The sequence below is a fragment of the Notolepis coatsorum genome, assembly GCF_963971535.1.
Source record: "Notolepis coatsorum genome assembly, chromosome: 3".
Lineage (NCBI taxonomy): Eukaryota > Metazoa > Chordata > Actinopteri > Aulopiformes > Paralepididae > Notolepis > Notolepis coatsorum.
Genome location: NC_140167.1, coordinates 210911687 through 210929757, shown reverse-complemented (window position 1 = coordinate 210929757; position 18071 = coordinate 210911687). Strand labels below are relative to the sequence as shown.

Sequence of the window (18071 nt, the reverse complement as noted above, 5' to 3'; positions counted from 1 at the left end):
AATCCAGAGGTTCCCGGTTTGATTCCCGCTCCTCCCGGGCAGCGTGTCGATGTGTCCTTGAGCAATACACTTAACCCCTAACTGCTCCCGATGAGCAGGTTGGCACCTTGCATGGTTGCCTCCGCCATCGGTGTGTGAATGTGTGAATGAAGGGGTAAAACAAATTGGAAAGCACTTTGGATAAACTATTTTGCATTTACCACATATTTTTTATAAACTTTGAATTCAAACTTGGAGTGCAGTTCTTATAGGGCTGTCAAAATGAATGGTTAATTTAACCATTCAGCAATCTGCTTTCCAGTGCCCCAGCTTAATGTTGTCATGTTTAAGTAATATGTCTTGTAGAGCTGCTACTAATGGTTATTTAGAGATCCCCTCCAGATCTATTTTAAACTCTTAAGTAATCGATTCATCCAGCGATTATTTTGTTAATTTAATCGGTGCATCTGTATGAAACGATTGTTTCATACAAATTAAATGTAACATCTAAGTTTACTGCACACTGACATCGAGCTAATTCACTTAAACAGCATTTCTGAATTAAACAAGTATTTTGTATTTCTGTCTGACTAGATGCTTTGGGACATTTAACTTCTGTTAATCAAATGTTTCAAAGCATCGATGCAGTAATTGATTTGTGTCACCCCTAATGTCTTACATTACAAAAGGGGTCCTTGTTTTTACAGGTGAAATATTTAACAAAGACACCGTGTCGTAGTCACAGGGCTCACGTTTCTTTTTTCTTTTCTTTTTGTGTTTTCTGATTGTGAATATGAAAAGACATAGTCGGCAGAGAGAAGGGGTGATAAGATCATGTTATAACTAGGGATGTCCGATATTATCGGCCGATATTGGCATTAAAATGTGATATCGGAAAATATCGGTATCGGTTTTCAAACCCCCCCCCCCCCCCCTTATTTTTTTATTTTCTTTTATTTTTTTTTACATTTCTATAACCTTTATTTACCCAGGCAAGCAAGTAAGAACAAATTCTGATTTTATTTATTCTCAAAAGTATGCATAATGTTGTGTTAATTCCACAACAAGAGATATGTAATGTTAATTTCCTGAAATTATTCTGTTTTTTGGGGGGGGGGGGGGGGGGGGGGGGTACCCTGCATATATCGGTATCGGTTGATATCGGTATCGGAAATTAAGAGTTGGACAATATCGGTATATCGGTATCGGTAAAAAAAACAATATCGAGCATCCCTAGTTATAACAGAGGATTGTGATTTACATAAATGTTATTAATTCAAACAAAAATAAACATTTTGTAAAGTGATATTCCTATAGTATTAAAGTGATATTCCTATAGTATTAAAGTGATGTTCCTATAGGATTAAAGTGATATTCTTATAGTATTACAAGGGGAGGATGAGAAGGACGTTCCAACCAGCAAATGGACAAGAAGGAGGAAACTTTGTTGCCTGTTTTCTTGTCTAATCAAAGTGTCTCGCGTGTTCGTTGTGTTCACAGCCTGAAGAGATGACCCGACTGCGGAGTCAGAACAGACAGCTTCAGATTAATATCGACTGCACCCTGAAGGAGACGGGACTGCTGCAGTCGTCTAGAGGTACTCACTCACTCACTCACTCACTCACTCACTCACTCACTCACTCACTCACTCACTCACTGACTCACTCACTCACTCACTCACTCACTCACTCACTCACTCACTCACTCACTGACTCACTCACTCACTCACTCACTCACTCACTCACTCACTGACTCACTCACTCACTCACTCACTCACTCACTCACTCACTCACTCACTCACTCACTCACTCACTCACTGACTCACTCACTCACTCACTCACTCACTGACTCACTCACTCACTCACTCACTCACTCACTCACTCACTCACTCACTCACTCACTCACTCACTCACTCACTCACTCACTCACTCACTCACTCACTCACTCACTCACTCACTCACTCACTCACTCACTCACTCACTCACTCACTCACTCACTCACTCACTCACTCACCCACCCACCCACCCACCCACCCACCCACCCACCCACTCACTCACTCACTCACACCACTCACTCACTCACTCACTCACTCACTCACTCACTCACTCACTCACTCACTCACTCACTCACTCACTCACTCACTCACTCACTCACTCACTCACTCACTCACTCACTCTCTCACTCTCTCACTCTCTCACTCTCTCACACACACACACACACACACACACACACACACTCTCAGACGCAGCCCTTTTTTCTTTTTGATTATTTGAAAGCATCTTCCAAAGAGTCCAGAAGCAGACTAGTTTGACAAGCTGATGGATGAGGCTCCATCATGGGGCGACAGTGGCTCAGGAGGTAGAGCGGTCGTCTGGTTATTGAAAGGTTCCCGGTTCGATTCCCACTCCTCCCCAAGCAGCATGTCGGAAGTGTCCTTGAGCAAGATACTTAACCCCTAATTGCTACCGATGAGCAGGTTGGCACCTTGCACGGTCGCCTCCGCTGTCTGTCTGTGTGAGTGAACGGGCGAATGTGAGGAACAAAATTGTAAAGCTCTTTCGATAAAAGCTGCTATATAAATGCACCATTTACCATCATGTTGCATATAATAATAATATAGTATCTCAAAGCACTTTACAGACATTGCATTACATGGACATTCACAGTAAATCACAGTACATGGACATTCACAATGACAACAGATGTAAAACAAAAATAAATAGTATAGGTGTGTAAATGTGAGTGATGCAGGTGTTGGAGGGTCAGGAGTGAGGTGTGTAAATGTGAGTGATGCAGGTGTTGGAGGGTCAGGAGTGAGGTGTGTAAATGTGAGTGATGCAGGTGTTGGAGGGTCAGGAGTGAGGGTATGCGAGGTTGAACTGGTGGGTTTTGAGGTGGGACTTAAATGAGGGCATGAACCAGCTTTTCAGTCTCTTGCGGGGGACAGTAGCGGTCTTGGCTTTTAACTGTATTTAGTATATTCCTTTTGTTTTAATCATTTTATTTAACTTATTCTTTCTACTTATTTTATTGCTTGTGATATGCAATTTGTCTACTGAGTCATACATTTTATTATTAATTAAGGGTTAATTAATTAATTAATTATAATTATTTAAATTGTTTGTGTTGTCAAAGCACTCTGGGCTGCTTGCTATTGCATGAAGGATGCTTCATAAATAAAGTAGTTTATTATTAGTATTATTATGTCTTGGTGATGTTATTGATGTGTGGTTCGAATGATAGTTTGGGGTCAACGGCTGTCCCCGAAGCCTGTTTTTGGGATTCGAAATTGGTCAGGGTTTTTCGAACGGACGTTCGAACCTTCGTTTTTAATAATAATAAAAACAAATCTTTATTTTTTTGTAACTCTTTTAATTTAAATAAAAAAAAAAATATTAATCTGATTAAATTAGTATTTTTTTTTATTTTATTAAATCAACTTTCCAGACCCAGCCCAGGGAGAAGCCCCAGCCCAACTAAATCAATTAAATCCACTTTCTTTAATGAATATAACTAGGGATGTCCCGATCGCCTTTTTTTGCTCCCGATCCGATCCCGATCATGTGATTTTAAATATCTATCGATCCGATCGTTTACGATCCGATCTTTCACATTAGTAATCAATTTTGACGCATTTTTGTCAGAAACTGGCGGAGCGAGACAAGCCCCTCTGGTTGCCTATAGTCCGGGGCGCGAGCGCGGAGGCTTTTGTTATTACATTCAGCCTGAGAAATGTGCTTCTGCTTCATATGAGAAATATTAAAAGTTTCAATATATGTTTGCACATTAGTATACATTCAGTGTTCGACTTACGTAATGGTCCATTCTGGTCTGAAACGCTGACGATAATCCTCAGTCACAGCAAATAATTGACGTTATCCTCCAGGTGAAAAGTTAGTCTGTCCTCCAGCCTGTCCTCCTTGCAAACATTGCAACTGGCTTGACTTTCTATTTTAAAATGCTTAGTTCCAAACCTCTGACATTAAGTCTAGCTGCTCAAGTCAGTGGATATTAACCGTGTTACGGGAGCGACGTGTTGTTGTGGCAGAACACCGGTCTAAATGAAAGGGAATGTGTTTGTTGCAACGGTGTAAATTAAAGGGAATGTGTTTGTTGTGGACAATTATTCTGCTTTGTGTGACAATAAATATATTAATGATGATATATTATATGTAATTTAAAACCAAAACTAAGGCCTCCGTCTGAGTTTAAGACGTGGACATGGTCATGTTTGTTGAATAAACATTTTCTTTTTTGACTGCCGATTTTTATTATTATTTTTTCCCGATCCCCGATCCTCTGAAAAGCACGTGATCGGCGCCGATCCCGATCACGTGATCGGATCGGGACATCCCTAAATATAACTCATCAGTTGTAATACTCTAATATTAGTGTGTAGCCTAATCTGTATCTGCAACTGTGAAGAAAAACCCCATTGGTTTAAACAGAATGAATAGAAAAAAAATATATATAAAAATAATAATAATAATAATAAATCTCTCCACCAACAGGGAAGTTTGACCCTAAAGCCAGGAACAGCTTCTACGACAACATCCAGCCCGGCCCGGTGGTGCCGCCCAAGCCGCCCAAGAGGAAAGGTGAGAAGCCGGCCGGTGTTTTTCTATCCTCACCACGTCGCTCTGGCATCCAGGCTTTCTGGTCACTTTCTTGTGGAAGCCAAGACTAAACGATTGACTGACCGCCGTGGCCTCGTGTGTCTCGCCCATACCAACCCTGTTGGCATGGAAACGAGATGAGAAGCCCCCCGCTTATTTAAAACGGGTCCCTGTGTCCGTCTGCGTTCTCGCTCCGGAATTCTCGCTGCTTGAATGCATATCTCTTTTGAGTGACGACCATGGTTTAATCTGCTATTGAGGTGCAGGCATTCCAGTGGTATTGTGTGTGTGTGTGGGTGTGTGGTGTGTGGTGTGTGTGTGGTGTGTGTGTGTGTGTGTGCGCGCGCGCGCGCAATATGCAGGACAGGGTTCGCACAAGGTCCTTGGAAGTGCTTAAAGTGCTTGATTTTTTACCAGGCCTGGAATTCCTTGAACAGCCAATTTTTTTACAAGGTGTTTAAAAAGTCCTTGAAATTCAACCATTCGCATTGAACGTTTTGTTCATCCACGATACAATTTGTTTTCCTATGATAAAAAAAAAACAGCATTTAAAAGTGAATTGTATCCTTTTAAATGCCCTTTTAACTCTTTCAATGCCATGCCTGGTTTTCCGTTTTACCGCTTGAATGCCACCATCGGCGCCAATGTTAACGTTAATATCGCCTAATCTATGTTTTAAATTATGGCTATGTGTCTAATCTGCCCATCGCATTATCAAATACTATTTTCCAGTCAGTGCTGTGAAGGCAGATTCTTTTTTTATCGCGTCGTTTCCGTTTCAGAGCAGTTAGAAAAGCCCCCGTTTTGATATAAAAAACAGCTCATTCTGGAGCATTCTATGAAAATCGTCTTTTAGTGGAATATTCCACAACGTTGATATTCGTCGGCCTTTTTATGAATCGTTTTCAAATAAACGCTAGATGATCAATATTATACGTGCACGCACGCACATTACGGCCGCGCACTGATAATCGCCCCGTTGATTTCCTCTCGGACTTTTACAATGAAACCGAAAGAAGACATTTCACAAAACAGCTTATAACTTCATCAAACTTACTCTGATTATCCTACCACTGATAACATAGAGTCCTTACCTGACATCAGATGGTATCCAACTGGTATATTCCAATTCCTGATCACCATTCGAAAAAATCGATAAGTGTATGGATCCAACGCGACACAGTAGATCTCTATGATCCGCGGGGATCTGAGGCTCCAGAATGAACTCTAGTAACCCCGGCTGGATCAGTGAACTGGAAAATGTGGAGTACCGGATTTTTTTCCCCATTCATTTTCATTGAGTCCATTCCAAAATCACTTATGTCATCTGGGAGACGACAGGGGGCGCTTTTTTCCACAGTGATCGTCGGCGCCCCTCGGCTATACTCGGGTAGGCTCGGGTGATGCAATAATTTTTCAGATCGCTAAAAAAAAAAAAATCAGAGAAATCTCGTGAGTGGCTAGCAACCACCTATAAAAAAAACACGAGAAATCTCGTGAGTGGCACTGAAAGAGTTAAAATGAAAAATAGTGCTTAGGAAAGTCCTTGATTTAAATGTTGCAATGTCTGTGGGAACCCCGAGTGCAATATGACCCTGACGAGTCTCCTGTTCTCCGCTCCTCCTCTCAGAAGGGGAGCCGGGCTCCAAGCCGGCGGCGGCCCCCAGCCCCCAGAGGGACGAGGACTTCGAGGGCGCCCAGTGGAACTGTGAGAGCTGCACCTTCCTCAACCACCCTGCACTCAACCGCTGTGAACAGTGCGAGATGCCGCGTCACACCTGAGCCCCCCCCCCCCCCCCCCCTGCCAATCATGGTATAGCGTAAGCCCCTCCCCTTTAAATTCCCAGGCTCCTAGCGAAATGTCCTGCCCGTGCCTAGAGCCCCTCCCCCCCCGTCCCCCTTGTCTGTCTATGTATAAGCCCCTCCTACCTGCTGAGGAAGAGCCAATATCCCTTTTTTTGCGACCGCCTACTCCTTTTACAGGAACCTCCTCCATGCACTTTGACCCTTATTTCCATTGGCAGGGACAGTTCCCATGACGATGCATAAATATAAAAAAATAAATAAAAGAATAAAAAAAAAAAGGGAGTGACGAGCTGCGAAACTGAACGGCGAGTGGGCGTGGCTTCAGAACGGCTGCAACGAACGAACGAGAAGGAGTTCCGGGGAGAAGGACGAGTTTTTTTTTTTTTTTTTTTGGTTTACCGAGCGAACATTCCGTGCAGGATGAGATGACTGCCCCTGTTTACACGACTGCACCCATTCCTCAAGTAAGAAGATGAATAAAATGGAGGCACTTCCCCTTTAACAAGGAACTGTGTGACTTGTCCATGGGACGGTGAATGACATGGTATATAGGGTCTGACTAATGCATTATGTAGACTGTACACTGTATCTGGCTCTATGCAAGAGCTCCTTTCATTGAATGAAGGAACACTACCGAGACTCTCATATGAAATATATTCCTGGTACTTTTATGCATAAATATCATGATGCCACACTGTATTCCGTGTTCAAAAAAAAGATGTTGAATTCCCGTGCAAACGCCTCGAGTTGCTGTACTTAAATAAAGGAGCTGATCATGTGACTTGGCCAACCTGGCGTCCTTTCATGTTCCTTCTTTTATCGCTGTCGGGAGGAAGCTCCTCTTCTTCGTCGGTGTCGGGAGGAAGCTCCTCTTCTTCGTTGGTGTCGGGAGGAGGAAGCTCCTCTTCTTCGTCGGTGTCGGGAGGAAGCTCCTCTTCTTCGTTGGTGTCGGGAGGAGGAAGCTCCTCTTCTTCGTCGGTGTCGGGAGGAAGCTCCTCTTCTTCGTTGGTGTCGGGAGGAGGAAGCTCCTCTTCTTCGTCGGTGTCGGGAGGAAGCTCCTCTTCTTCGTTGGTGTCGGGAGGAAGCTCCTCTTCTTCGTTGGTGTCGGGAGGAGGAAGCTCCTCTTCTTCATCACTGTCGGGAGGAAGCTCCTCTTCTTCGTCGGTGTCGGGAGGAAGCTCCTCTTCTTCGTTGGTGTCGGGAGGAGGAAGCTCCTCTTCTTCATCACTGTCGGGAGGAAGCTCCTCTTCTTCGTCGGTGTCGGGAGGAAGCTCCTCTTCTTCGTTGGTGTCGGGAGGAAGCTCCTCTTCTTCGTTGGTGTCGGGAGGAGGAAGCTCCTCTTCTTCATCACTGTCGGGAGGAAGCTCCTCTTCTTCGTTGGTGTCGGGAGGAAGCTCCTCTTCTTCGTCGGTGTCGGGAGGAGGAAGCTCCTCTTCTTCATCACTGTCGGGAGGAAGCTCCTCTTCTTCGTTGGTGTCGGGAGGAGGAAGCTCCTCTTCTTCGTTGGTGTCGGGAGGAGGAAGCTCCTCTTCTTCATCACTGTCGGGAGGAGGAAGCTCCTCTTCTTCGTCGGTGTTGGGAGGAGGAAGCTCCTCTTCTTCGTTGGTGTCGGGAGGAGGAAGCTCCTCTTCTTCGTTGGTGTCGGGAGGAGGAAGCTCCTCTTCTTCGTTGGTGTCGGGAGGAGGAAGCTCCTCTTCATCACTGTCGGGAGGAGAAAGCTCCTCTTCTTCATCACTGTCGGGAGGAGGAAGCTCGTCTTCCCAAATGAACGGCACAAAGCGTTTCTTTCATTACATGTTTATTATTACCATATTGTTAGTCGACAACAAACTCAACGGGCATCAGACACAGAGCAGCAAATGATGTTTACACTCGTACATACACACGCACGCGCACACGCACACACACACACGCACGCACACACACACCCCCGATTCACATACCTCATTGCTCAGCTCACACACAAACGCAAAGCACTCGAGCGTTGCCTAGTCTCTATATCACTGACATTGACTAAGTCTACCTGGTTTGGAGCTACTCCTAATATTCAGTTATTTTACAGAAGCTCTACTATCTGCCAAGCGTTATATTCTTAACCCTTTCACCGCCGCACTACCAAAAACGGTTAAGCCTTTCACTGCGGCGCCACACACAGAAGGTTAACCCTTTCACTGCCACGCGACAGAAGGTTAACCCTTTACTAGTGATGCACCGATGTGAAAATTGTGGCCGATACCAATGACCGATATTAATATTGCTGTTCTGGCCGATACCGATATTTACCGATGTCGATATCTCTATAGAAAACACTTTCTTATATGAATCAAATAAAGAGCTATTTTCAAAAACGCATTTTCTTTTTACTTTTGTAACTTATTTTCAGAAATGACTGATATTTTGAAACTATTTAAGGCCCATATCGGCCCTATCTTGATATCGGACCGATGCCAATGTGTAAAAAAAAAACTGCCATATCGGCGGCCGATATATCGTGCATCACTACCCTCGACCGTCGGTTGTGTGATAGTAAAGGGGTTAACCGTCGTGTGGCAGTGAAAGGGTTAATGGCGTCTACGGATAGATTCCCAGAGAGCGGGGGGCATCAGGAGGACGGAGCATGGAGCACATGCTGGGAGAGAGCGGAGGCCAGACTGAGCTCCACGCACACGGACCCACCGGTCATCTGCCTGCTTCCTTCTCGCTGCTCTACTTGAAATTAATTGGCATTTTGGAAAGTACTGTGCGCGGACCGAGACGGTGACATATCCTACAAGTGCTGATTATCGCCTTCCAAGTTGGCCAAAGGTCTACGATGATATCAATGTGGTGCTCTGGTGTCTAGGTTTGTGTGTGTGTGTGTGTGTGTGTGTGTGTGTGTGTGTGTCTGGCTGGATCTAGCTATTCATTAACCAGTCACATGGTCACAGACGAGCTCGGCTGCGTGTGTTCTCACTGATATGATCACAACGTCATGGTTCACGTGGCGGATATCTGGTGGATTTTCTTCCATTTTTTTGTCTTTCTTTTTACTAATGAATGTTCCATTTTGTTCGGTCTAAATGATTAGGTTAAAAGAAGTAACCTGCCAGTCCACTACTACATCACTTCATTCTAATATATATATATATATATATACTTTGACCAACACAGAACACACAACAACAACAACAGTACTGCGGGGGGGGGGCCAGATGTCTGCCTGTCTGCTCCGGGGGGACATGCAAGACGTTTCCTTTGGTGTGCCTCGTCTTCCGTGGGCCGGTTCTTTGTTGTTTTCATCCTCAGGATATCTCTTCAATGGGATCTCTTCCTCTCTCTCTCTCTCTGGATCCCTCTGCCGCCCGGATGGTCAAGAGTCTACATCACTCGCTCGTCACCCCCGTGATTGGTCAATTTGTACCGCCGGCTTGTCCCCGGTATGGGGTCAGCGATTCCCATCTGTTCCCGCAGGATTTTGTGCCAAGAATAAAGACCGGCTGGGGTTTGTTTCATTTAAAGGGGTATATACTATATACCAGCTTATTTTCTTTTGACTCATGACATTCTGTCCACAGATTAAATCTCATCGTTATTGATTGTTGCAGGAATTCACTCTCCGCTAGAGCCCCATGCAGCTTCAGTCCAATAAATGAGGAGAGACTTCAAAAAGCAGTAAGCTCACAGCATCCAAGTCAAACAGTTCCTTTTTTCAGTTCAAAGTGAACCTACCGCCTGGGATGGTTCAGTGTGTGTTGTGGTCTTTTTCCAAAAATGACAATAAGGGCATGTTTTCTCTTTCTCCAGTCTTGTTGTGCATCGGGTTTGACAGTTTTGGTTTTTCCAGTTCTCCTATGACCAGACTCAAAAGTCGCTATTGCAGAGAGACGGAGAGTGAGAGAGAGAGCCCCCCCGCTGGGAGTCTGGAGGTCCACCGCGGCGTCGCTCCTCTCTCGTCGCCCCCCACTCTTCTCAGTAGTAGTCTTCGTAGTTCTTGGGGTTGAGGCAGTAGAGCAGGGCTCCGCCGAACGAGAAGATGGTGGAGCCCCAGGCCAGGCCGTAGCCCCAGTTGAACTCGTGGTAAACCCTCAGGCTGACCGACTCGATGAACTTGATGGGGAACAGGAGCAGGCTGCAGGTCTGGAACACCACTGTGGAGATGAGAGGGAGAGGGGTCAGTACAGGACCAGGCTGCAGGTCTGGAACACCACTGTGGAGATGAGAGGGAGAGGGGTCAGTACAGGACCAGGCTGCAGGTCTGGAACACCACTGTGGAGATGAGAGGGAGAGGTGTCAGTACAGGACCAGGCTGCAGGTCTGGAACACCACTGTGGAGATGAGAGGGAGAGGGGTCAGTACAGGACCAGGCTGCAGGTCTGGAACACCACTGTGGAGACGAGAGGGAGAGGTGTCAGTACAGGACCAGGCTGCAGGTCTGGAACACCACTGTGGAGATGAGAGGGAGAGGTGTCAGTACAGGACCAGGCTGCAGGTCTGGAACACCACTGTGGAGATGAGAGGGAGAGGTGTCAGTACAGGACCAGGCTGCAGGTCTGGAACACCACTGTGGAGACGAGAGGGAGAGGTGTCAGTACAGGACCAGGCTGCAGGTCTGGAACACCACTGTGGAGATGAGAGGGAGAGGGGTCAGTACAGGACCAGGCTGCAGGTCTGGAACACCACTGTGGAGACGAGAGGGAGAGGTGTCAGTACAGGACCAGGCTGCAGGTCTGGAACACCACTGTGGAGATGAGAGGGAGAGGTGTCAGTACAGGACCAGGCTGCAGGTCTGGAACACCACTGTGGAGATGAGAGGGAGAGGGGTCAGTACAGGACCAGGCTGCAGGTCTGGAACACCACTGTGGAGATGAGAGGGAGAGGGGTCAGTACAGGACCAGGCTGCAGGTCTGGAACACCACTGTGGAGATGAGAGGGAGAGGGGTCAGTACAGGACCAGGCTGCAGGTCTGGAACACCACTGTGGAGATGAGAGGGAGAGGGGTCAGTACAGGACCAGGCTGCAGGTCTGGAACACCACTGTGGAGATGAGAGGGAGAGGGGTCAGTCTTATCAATAGATAGTAGGGGTGTAACGATGCATCCATTCTATTGTAACCATTCAACGGCATCGATTTGAAAATGTTAGAATCGATTATAATCGAAATTAATCGAAATTAAAAAAAATATATATATTGTTTTTCTTTTTTTGTTTTGTTTTTATTGACCTATAGTCCATTCATGCTGAGTGAATCAGTTCCCCCAGCCACATTTGTGTATTCAAAAATGTTTGGGGAATTAACTGATAGAAGATTAATCGAATCGAATCGAATCGTGGTCAAATGAAGAGATTTCATGATGCATTGAATCGTTGCCTGAATAATCGTAATCGAAATGAATCGTTGTGAGGTCGCATCGTTACACCCCTAATAGATAGGATTAAATCAACACAGGAAGAGGTATCTCCGTCTTATCAATAGATAGGATTAAATCAACACAGGAAGAGGTATCTCAGTCTTATCAATAGATGGGATTAAATCAACACAGGAAGAGGTATCTCCGTCTTATCAATAGATAGGATTAAATCAACACAGGAAGAGGTATCTCCGTCTTATCAATAGATAGGATTAAATCAACACAGGAAGAGGTATCTCAGTCTTATCAATAGATAGGATTAAATCAACACAGGAAGAGGTATCTCAGTCTTATCAATAGATGGGATTAAATCAACACAGGAAGAGGTATCTCAGTCTTATCAATAGATAGGATTAAATCAACACAGGAAGAGGTATCTCAGTCTTATCAATAGATAGGATTAAATCAACACAGGAAGAGGTATCTCAGTCTTATCAATAGATGGGATTAAATCAACACAGGAAGAGGTATCTCAGTCTTATCAATAGATAGGATTAAATCAACACAGGAAGAGGTATCTCAGTTTTATCAATAGATGGGATTAAATCAACACAGGAAGAGGTATCTCAGTCTTATCAATAGATGGGATTAAATCAACACAGGAAGAGGTATCTCAGTCTTATCAATAGATGGGATTAAATCAACACAGGAAGAGGTATCTCAGTCTTATCAATATATATGATTAAATCAACAGGAAGAGGTATCTCCGTCTTATCAATAGATAGGATTAAATCAACACAGGAAGAGGTATCTCCGTCTTATCAATAGATAGGATTAAATCAACACAGGAAGAGGTATCTCCGTCTTATCAATAGATAGGATTAAATCAACACAGGAAGAGGTATCTCCGTCTTATCAATAGATAGTAGGGGTGTAACGATGCGACCTCACAACGATTAATTTCGATTACGATTATTCAGGCAACGATTCAATGCATCATGAAATCTCTTCATTTGACCACGATTCGATTCGATTAATTTTCTATTCATTTTCAGTTAATTCCCCAAAACAAATGTGGCTGGGGGAACTGATTTACTCACTATAATCAACACAGGAAGAGGTATCTCCGTTTTATCAATAGATAGGATTAAATCAACAGGAAAAGGTATCAGTCTTATCAATAGATAGGATTAAAAATCAACACAGGAAGAGGTATCTCAGTCTTATCAATAGATAGGATTAAATCAACACAGGAAGAGGTATCTCAGTCTTATCAATAGATAGGATTAAATCAACACAGGAAGAGGTATCTCAGTCTTATATGATTAAATCAACACCTTATGCCAGACAATGACTGCTTTGACTGTAAAATACAGAAAATGTGTGCGTGTCTGTATGTGTGTGTGCTTGGCTTCTTAGACGACCAATAGGAACACATCGGAACACAGACCAGTTGGGAGGAGCGGAACGGGGAAAATCATATTCTCAGGTTACTGGTTAAAGGATGGGTTCACGTTTCTTTTTTCTTTTCTTTTCTTTATTCCAGACCCTATTTACACATTGTCTGGCATGGTGTTGTTGACTTGTACAGGCCAGTGATTGCTTTAGTATTAAGAAATGTAGCTCTGCATCCTCTCACCGGACTCCAATTCAATCCACATGGGGCAAGTGTTTTAGCCTAGAGAACCCTGAGGGACAGAGGAGACGGTTGCAAATAATACACTGTATCAACCATTTTCAATGAGTTTCATAGACTATCTAAGATGCCCAGTTGCATGCAAAACTGGCCTATTTAACCCATTATTACTCTTGATACGATGTTTGCAACCATTTCCTCAGTAGAACATATTCAGAAGTTTGGCATCCAACCAGAATGCAAAATGTAGCAGTAATATACAATGTACAGGTGATTAAACTGGGTACAAAATATACAAATTAGTACTACTGAGTGTAGTGCTAATCAGATGTCTGTACAGAGTTGTAGTATAATATGTACAGTGGTACAGGTGTAAAGACAGTATGGTTGTAGTCATACTGGCCAGCAGCGTAACTAGTAACACAACTAGTAGAACATATGAAGCCACATCTGATTATACTGTGAGTTTCCTGTTTTGGTATAATAATAATAATAATAATAATAATAATAATAATAATAATAATAATAATAATAATAATAATAACTTTATTTGTATAGCACCTTTCATACAGGGGATTGCACTTCAAAGTACATCAGTTTTACATCAGCTTTACATCAGTAAGAAATAAGACATACAATCAGTGTAAAACAAGCGGCAAGAGCAAAGCATAAAGTGCGATAAAATAATGCAGATATATTAAATCAAATCATCAGAACCTCATGTTCCAATAGGCTTCTTGAATTGCTGTAATCTGTTACAAAACATGATAAAGGTTATAGTATGCACCCAGCGGATAGTGGGGCGTGAAGATAAAAGTAAAAAGAAGTAAAATAATAGCAAGGGTAAAATGAGCAGACATAAAATCACAGTTTTTCACATCAGTGCTACGTTTCTTAACATCATGCCAGACGATGTTTCAATAGGGCCTGGGTTAAAAAAAAAAGTTTCAGGTTTTGTTTGATTTGTCACATATATAAGGTACATGTACATTATAGCTAAGTGCTTGGCTCTGTATGACCCTTACTGAAATTGTGCTTCATACAGTAAAAGGTAAAATAATTAAGACCAAACAAAATATCCAATTATACAAAACTAAAATGTACAGAATGCCAAAACAAAATGCCCAAAAATTAGGTAGAAGAGGTAGTGCAAATCCTTTAGGAATAAATCGATAAAATATGGTGTAATGTTTAAAGTGAGTGTGTGTATGTAGATGTTGTGAGTGTAGAATGGATGAATTAATGTTGTTAACTTGTTACACAGTACTGTATATTTGTATGTCTTGTATGTCATATAAATGTCCGTACTGTATTGTACCCATTCTGAAATCTCTTTTTTTTATCTACCTTTTCTCCCCCTTTTTTCTGTATTTTTCTCCCATCCCAATTTAGTCATTATGCCAATTCCCTTCCTGGTCGTTGCGCACACTTTCCCCCCACTTGCCGGTCTAGGGAGGGTTGATAGATACTATCACATGTCACCTCCGATACATGTGGAGTCAGCCAGCCACTTCTTTTCACCCGACAGCGAGGACTCTCACTGGGGGAGCGTAACGCATGGGAGGATCACACTACATCCCCCAGTTCCCTTCCTCGCTGAGCAGGCGCCCCGACCGACCTGTAGGAGTCGCTGTTTACAATGACCAGGATACACACCCCGCCGGCTTCCCACCCGCTAACACTGCCAATTGTGTTAGTATGGACGACCGACCAAGCCGGAGGTACCGCTGACAGCTGGATTCGATACCAGTGTCTCTGCGGTGGTAGGCAGGCGCTTAGTCAGCTGCGCTACCCAGCCGCCATCCATTCTGAAATCTCTTAATAAAGTTTTCAATCAATCAATCAATGTTACAGTGAGTCCACATTGAGTGGCCTGGTGGCCTGGGGATAGAAGCTCCTTTTGAGTCTCTCTGTGCCGGCCATGAGGCCTTTGAGGCTAGTGTTAGGGTTAGGCATGACTTTGTGAATTTGAATGTGTGTGCGCGTGTGTGTTGTGTGTGTGTGCGTGTTGTGTGTGTGTGCGTGTGTGTGTGCGTGTGTGTGTACCTGCAGCGAACAGCATGATGGCCACAGGCTTGTAACAGCGGCTCCTGGAGCCCCAGCACAGTGAGAACAGAGCCACCAGGAAGGAGAGGAGGATGAGGAACGCTCCGCCCAGCAGCAGGGCCAGCGTGGCTATCTGCCAGTCTTAGAACAAAAACACACACAGACACAGGGAGGGGGGTGTTAGCAGAGGGAGCACAGGGAGGGGAGGGGGGGGGGGCTAGCGGAGGGAGCTCAGCACAGGCATGAAATCACAGTGAGATAGCGAGTGACACGGGTCGCTAAAACGATCGGAGGTATTCTTTCCCCTCTGTTGTTGTCAAGTCAGCGACAGCAGAATTCTCAGCGTTTCATTCCAAAAACACTCAGAACCAGAGATTACAGTGACTGCAAAATAGCTCTCTTGTTTTTCTATATTCTTCTCTCTCTCTCTCTCATCCTAACTGGAACCCCAGTAGGGGGAGGCAGGGCCGGACTGGGCAAATCATTCAGGCCAGGAAATATAGCCCCAGTCAGGCCACCTTTTAAGCAGGGGGTCTGGGGGTCCCCCACCAGGACCATTTTTTGTTACAAAGACTTAATTTCCTGCATTCTGGTGCAGGAATTTTAGAAATGTAAGCGCATGTTATGCTTGACATTTTTTGTCTTTCGCTCTGTCTCTCCCTGTCATTCTGCAGAAGTGCCATCTGCCATTCCATTCGCCGTCTCCGCTGTCAATCAGTTGTAATGTAGGCTGGTAAAGCTATGCCTCCTAAAGTGTGCAAACGGAAGTACAGGAAGTACCGGCTACAGGCTTTCCGGTTTCGACAAAACAATTATAGAAACGTGTGAAGTGCACAATATTTCCTTGTTTAAGCCACTGCAACGGCTTTGCCTGAAGAATTTACTACATGACCGGGACGTTCTAGCTTGTGTGCCGACAGGATTCGGGAAAGGTTTGGTCCGTTCGGAGGCAGCTTCCAGGGGAAGTACATACACCGGAAATTCTACCACATACACTTTCGGCCGTAGTGCTTTACCAGTCTTTATCTTTAGGTTAGTTCTAATGGCCTGGTCCCGCCTCCACCAATCACATGCGGCTCCCTTTGTGTGTGTGAGCGAGAGAGAGAGAGAGAGAGAGAGAGAGAGAGAGAGAGAGATAGTGGTCTCCTAGAGCCCAGTTGTTCAAAATGTTAAAGTTATGCGACGTGTACGATTGCATGTAACTGTCTAACTGTTTCCACAAGAGGGCGCTATAGGCGGAGCTGCTAATGCTGCCGCCAGGTAAGAGGTATAAAAGGAGATGTTGACTCCCCCTCTGTCTCTTCCTCCGTCGCTCTCACAAGAGAAGGACTCTCATGTACTGTTGGGTGCAACGTGATAATAAACCACGCCGTTTAATGGCTAAGTGAAGAAACCATGTCTCATGAACATATTATTGTCGCCCCATAGCTGACTCTGTCAACAGGTTATGGGCCCAGATCACGCAGGGGCGAAATAATAAGGGTAGCAAGTTTAGCTGAAGTAGGCTATAGGCTAGGTTAGCACCGGGAGCACCGCGTGGCTAAAGGCTAGGCCAACGGGAGCTAAAGCTACTCCTACCATCAAAAGAGCGACATGGACCCCAACACGACGATCCTGCGCGTCAAGAGGAAGCGGGGCACCGACCACGCCGACGCGCTGCTGCTGGCGTGCAAGCGGACCTGCCCGGAGAGCAGCGCGCAGAGCCCCGGGGAGGTGGCACCGGGGGAGACGGAGCCTGCTGAGCCCAACGGAGGCGAGGTGGAGAACCCTGTCTTCAAACGCGTGGCGACCAAAGGAAAGAGCAAATGGCCCCGAACTCTAACCTTAACCAACTGCGAGTCACCTAAGCTTAACCAGTGATAAACTAGGCGTTAGGTCGTTTGCAGGCTGTTCGACGCGGAAATGGGCTAAGACACTGCTCGTCATGCGATTGGGCGCACATGTCACATGACCAGAAACGTGCGTGGCCAATCAGAGCGCAAAACGGGAACGCGGAAGGACAACTTGCTTGTGGGAAGTATAGACGCGTCCCCTCCGGTACACGATGAGGCAGCCTGTCGCATCTTTTCAACGCAACAGCTCGAACTCTCAGTGGCGAGGAGTAACGCGTGGGAGGCTCACGCTGCCCCCGATACTTCCTGTTTCCGCCGTACCGGCGTCACCCAACCGACCTGTAGGAGTCGCTGTCCACAACGTCCAATCCCCACCCTCCGGCTTTCCCACCCTCTAACACTGCCAATTGTATTAGTATGACGGCCGGCCAGGCCGGTAGCAACGGCGAGAGCTGGGCTCGATACCAGCATCGCCTGCGTTAGTGGCGAGCGCCTTGCCCACTGCTCCACTCAGCCGCCCCCCCCCCCCCCCCCCCCCCCCCCCCCCCCACCTAGGTTATCTAACTATTGCGCCGCCGCAACTAGAGACACTGGCCTGGCCTGCTTCTAAGTTCAGTGGCCTGACTGCGGGCATTTATTTTTATCTGCGCAGGCCAGGCCACTGGGAAAACTCCCGGTGCTCCCGATGGCCAGTCCGAGCCTGGGGGGAGGAAATTACGATAAAAGATAATGAGTGACACGAGTCGCTAAAACGAGGCTACTAGAGAGAGCCATGTTGACACTGTTGACAGGAGAGGAAAGTGAGAGCGGTAGGGAGAGGGGGGATGAAT

At 45.5% G+C, this 18071-nt stretch overlaps 2 protein-coding genes across 2 annotated transcripts in view; one reads left to right on the top strand and one right to left on the bottom strand.

Annotated features, from left to right (window-relative positions):
- Window positions 1-7232, top strand: part of tab3 (TGF-beta activated kinase 1 (MAP3K7) binding protein 3) — a 97258-nt gene extending 90026 nt beyond the window's left edge. Inside the window, exons 5-7 of the mRNA XM_084310908.1 lie at window positions 1480-1576; window positions 4491-4577; window positions 6226-7232. Coding sequence (XP_084167034.1) covers window positions 1480-1576; window positions 4491-4577; window positions 6226-6377 — 336 coding nt within the window. The 3' untranslated portion in view covers window positions 6378-7232. The remainder of the gene's footprint in view (window positions 1-1479; window positions 1577-4490; window positions 4578-6225) is intronic.
- A 793-nt stretch (window positions 7233-8025) lies between these two features.
- tmem47 (transmembrane protein 47) overlaps window positions 8026-18071 on the bottom strand; it is a 12323-nt gene continuing 2277 nt past the window's right edge. Inside the window, exons 2-3 of the mRNA XM_084309909.1 lie at window positions 15410-15550; window positions 8026-10528 (exon numbers count right to left, since the gene is read on the bottom strand). Of these exons, the coding sequence (XP_084166035.1) occupies window positions 10350-10528; window positions 15410-15550 (320 nt within the window). The 3' untranslated portion in view covers window positions 8026-10349. The remainder of the gene's footprint in view (window positions 10529-15409; window positions 15551-18071) is intronic.